General features: G+C 58.3%; 1 protein-coding gene across 1 annotated transcript; it reads left to right on the forward strand.

The window, feature by feature from the left end:
- The first annotated feature begins 2461 nt into the window (after positions 1–2461).
- Positions 2462–3790, forward strand: LOC134050606 (galanin receptor type 1-like). The gene has a single exon (XM_062503760.1). It carries the CDS (start codon positions 2462–2464, stop codon positions 3788–3790), a length of 1329 nt encoding a protein of 442 aa, XP_062359744.1.
- Positions 3791–4349: the final 559 nt, after the last annotated feature.

A 4349-nucleotide genomic window follows, 5' to 3' on the forward strand; every position in this document is an offset into this window, starting at 1 on the left:
TTTGCTTATGGAGCAGCTGTGAAACTGCAGCAGATTTTAGGTATCCATGGGAGTATCCATGCATTTCACTGTGTGGAATAACGTGTACCTTGTGCTCTGGCCAACATTCTGCAATTAGTTTGTGGAAGTTGTTTGTCTCTGAAGACCTATAAATGCACATACACAAAACCGTAGGAGAACGAGCAGTTACATGCTTGGAGCAAATGCATTCTCATGCAGGAGAGGTTTGCAGTCTGATCACATTTGCCTGCCACCCCTCCCCACCCCCTCCCAGTGTAGCTCCACCACTGATCTTTCTTTCATTTCACGTAAGGCTGACCAAAAATATTTACTTTATTCTTTCACAAGCGTAGAATAAAAAGGATGGGGAATTTCCCAGTGAAATCAAGGGCATTCACCATTCAGTGACAAACAGCCTCCACTGGGCTGCATTTGTTACTTCGGTCTCCCTCAGAGAAGGCAAAGAAAGAATAAAAGCTAAACATTTCAGGGAGAGGCATGAATTCCTCGCATCAAACATTTTCCCCTGTGATACACTGGCATCCTCTGAGCACCTCCAGTCAAAAGTTCCATTTTACAAACCAACCTTGCTCCCCAAACAAGCACTTCAACTTTTCAAGAGACTTTCCCCATAAACGTTCCTTTTTCCTATTCCTTCCATTTAATAGGCAACAGCAGAAGTTGGGTTTCTTTGTGCAGCGCTCCTCGTTCGGGTGAGTTCCCACCACACCTGTGGTGGTGTTAACCCTTGGCGTGCCGGGATCCGCCAGAAACTCAGGATGGTGGGGGATGTTAGAGTAGAGCTGGAGCTTCCCGGGCTCCGCTACAGCTGAACCCAGGGACTCCCGGAAAGGAGGAGGAGGCGAGCATCAGGAATAGTCCAGGACTGTACCAGCCCCGCCCGGTCCCTGCCCGGCCCGGACGGAGCTGTCCCTTCAGCACTACGGCCCGGCCGGGCTGTCGGCTCCAGGCGGGAGGGGCGGCTGGCACGGCTCGGCTCGGTTCAGTCTATCCCGGACCGGGCCCGGGGCGGCCCCAGACAGCGCTGGGGACAGTGGGGTGTGTTTGTATTCTTGGGGTGCGAAGGGGCTGCGGGGCTTGAGCCGCACCTGCGTGCGGGGAGGGGTGCAGGGGAAGCATCTGGGGGTGCAAAGCGTGAGGGGACACGCAGAGGTGCGGGAGCGGGGATGTGGGTGAGGAGGGAGTGGGGCTGTGGATGCTCAGGGTCCCTGTGCGCGTGCAGGGCACCTGTAGGAAGGTGCGCGCAGCCGAGCGTGTGTGCCAAGGGAGGGTGCGCAGAGTGTGCGGGTCTCCAGACGTGCTGAGGGATGCGTGTAGGGTTTGTCTGGTCCGCGTGTGTGCGTGCGCGGGGTCGCAGAACAGGACTCTGTATGTGGCTTTGTGCCTGTGCGGGGCGTGCAAGGTGTGCGGGGCTGTGTGCGGGGTGTGCGGGGCTGTGTGCGGGGTGTGCAGTGTGTGCGGGGCTGTGTGCGGGCTGTGTGCGGGGCTGTGTGCGGGGTGTGCAGTGTGTGCGGGGTGTGTGCGGGGTGTGCAGTGTGTGCGCGCCGCGGGGTGTGCGCCGGGCTGGCGGTGCGGTGGGTGCGTGGGTGCGAGCACGCGCGTGTGGCAGCGGGTCGGGCGCTGCCGCCGCGCACACGCACGGACACACGGACACGGGGACACACGGACACGGGGACATACGGACACGGGGACACACGCACACATCCGCGGCAGAGCTGCCGGCGGGAGGAGCCCGGCCGGCGCTGCCCGCCCTCCTCCCGGTGAGTGCCGACGCGCCGCGGGACCGCGGGAGAGACTGGGAACCGGGGGGTACCGGGGGGTACCGGGGGGAACCGGGGGGAACCGGGGGGTACGGGGGGGAACCGGGGGCCTGGGGGCAGCCCGGGGCAGGGGTTCGGCAGCGCGGCCGCAGGACACGCAACTTTCCGGGGAAGGAGAGAGTGAGAGACTGAGGGACTGAGGGACTGAGGGAGCGGGGGGAGTGGCTGCGGACCGAAGCCGGGACTGCTCTTCGGGGTGCGGGGGGACCGGGGCTCCTTCCCCGTCCTCCCAGCGGAGCCGCCGTCTCCCCGCGGCCGGGCAGGGGCTCCCGCCGGTCCCGCCGCGGTTGCCGGACCGGTGTCGATGTCGATGTCGATGTCGATGTCGATGTCGATGTCGATGTCGATGTCGATGTCGATGTCGGTGCCGGTGCCGGTGCCGCGATGCCCAGCTCGGCTGCCCCGCGCTACGGCCGCTTCTCAACTAAGTTACGGATAAGCCACTGCTGGCCCGGCAGCTCCCTGTGAAGGGCAATCGCTGCCCCGAACCCCTGCTGACCCCCCTTCTCCACATCCTCTCTTGCAGGCAGAGCTGATCCCAGCTCGCCATGTCCGGAGCACTGGAAGCAGCGCAGAAGGCTCTGCCTCGTTAGCCCAGGTTGCCCGGGGGGCGCTCAGCCATGGATTCGTCTCCCCCAGAACCCGGGGCCCCCCCTGACCCTCTGCAGCTCTGGCAGGAGGAGAACCAGACCCAAGGCGGGCTCTGGAATGGCAGCCAGGAGCTGGGTTGGGAAGAGCTGGAGAAGATGCTCTTCCTCTTTGCAAAGGAGCCCGTCACCATCAGCCTCACAGTGATGTACTTGGTGTCCTTTGTGGTGGGCTTCGTGGGCAACATCATGTCCATCAGGGTGCTGACCCGCAAGCGCCGGAGCCGGGTGTCCAGCCTGAGCGCCACCCGCAGCCTCCTCATCAACCTGGCGGTGTGTGACCTCATGGTGGTGTGCATCTGCATGCCCATCACCGTGGGCAACCTCATCTACAAAGCCTGGGTGTACGGGGACTTCCTGTGCCGTGCAGTGCCCTTCATCCAGGCCGTTTCTGTCTCCGCCAGCGTCCTCAGCCTGACGGTCATCAGCGTGAACCGGTACTACAGCGTGCACAACCCGCTCAACGCCCGCTCCTTCTTCACCCAGAAGAGGATCCTCAGCACCATCCTGGTGGTGTGGCTGTTGTCCTCAGGGATATGCATGCCCCTCATCTTCATGAACAAGCGGGATGAGATCGGGGTAGTGGAGGGCTTGCCCCTGGTGTTTTCCATCTGCAGGGAGATTTGGCCTCAGGAGAGGCTCAAGCAAGCCTACAACTTTCTACTCTTCTGTGCCCTGTACTGCCTGCCCGTCCTGTTCAACATGGTGATCTGCTTCCTCACGGTGCGCCGGCTGTGGAGCCGCAGCAGCCAGCTGAAGGAGAGCTCTGCCCTGAACCGATCCCTGCCAGCCTCCAGGCTGAAGATCCGCAGGAAGGTGGCACAGATGGTGGTGGCCCTGGTCCTGCTGTTCGCCATCTCTTGGCTGCCTGTCTACCTGATGGACATCTGGATTGATTTCAACATCCCCAAATCTTTGCAGGATGTGACTCCTTCTCCCTGGATCCTGCAGCTCAGACCTTTTGCCCAGTGGCTTGGCCTCACTAATTCCAGCCTCAACCCTATTTGCTATTGCTTCGTTGGGAATCTCTACAGATCGGCCAAGGAAATGAAGAGCAAATACCACCAAAGGATGGTCTCTCTCTTTAACTTCTCTCTGACTGAAGGGACAACTCAATCCTCAGTCCCAGAGCTGCTCACTTACCGGAGTTCAGTGGAGCCTGCGAGGAAAGGACCCCCCACCACCCCCTCCATGGAGAGGAGATATCAGGGAAGTCATGGCCATAAGAATAAGTGTGGACACTTGAACTCCCGCCAGCATCCACCTCTGAATACTGTCTCCAGTGAGAACACTTCCTTGTAATTCTGGTCAGGAAGTGCCACTCATGCCCTCATCTGCATTTAAGGACTCTAGAGATCATTCTGAACCCAGTATTTAATGATGGAAAAGAGCTTTCTTCTAATAACTCTTGATAGCAGTTCAAAAATGCTGTGACAGGGAAAGAAACAGGTAATGAGATAAAAAGATGATGCATTTTAACTCAGTTGAAATTTTAAGACAAACTCTTTTTGCTGGGGATGACTGGATGTGCATCCCGTTGCCCAGTCAACAGTCACATAATTAGACAGATCAAGTTCCCAACGAGTGAGCTCTCCCTGCAGCTCCATCCCTGGATGTAGAAATGCTGTTTGGATACAGCAACGATTTGACTGCTTGCTGCTGCTCACACTTGCCAATGAAGAGCAGTGATAAGAGGCACTCTGTGCTCCAAATCCATCAGTTGTAGTTGCGAGCAGTGAAGAAATGCTGGAAACAGCATCATAAAAAGTAATAGTAAATGGAGAATTTCACACACTTTACCCCTTGCTATTTTGTTGTCTGCTTGCACTGTTTCACTCCTCCATGCAAAAAAATTCTCCTT

Source organism: Cinclus cinclus, chromosome 16 (assembly GCF_963662255.1).
Source record: "Cinclus cinclus chromosome 16, bCinCin1.1, whole genome shotgun sequence".
In the NCBI taxonomy this organism is placed as follows: Eukaryota; Metazoa; Chordata; class Aves; order Passeriformes; family Cinclidae; genus Cinclus; species Cinclus cinclus.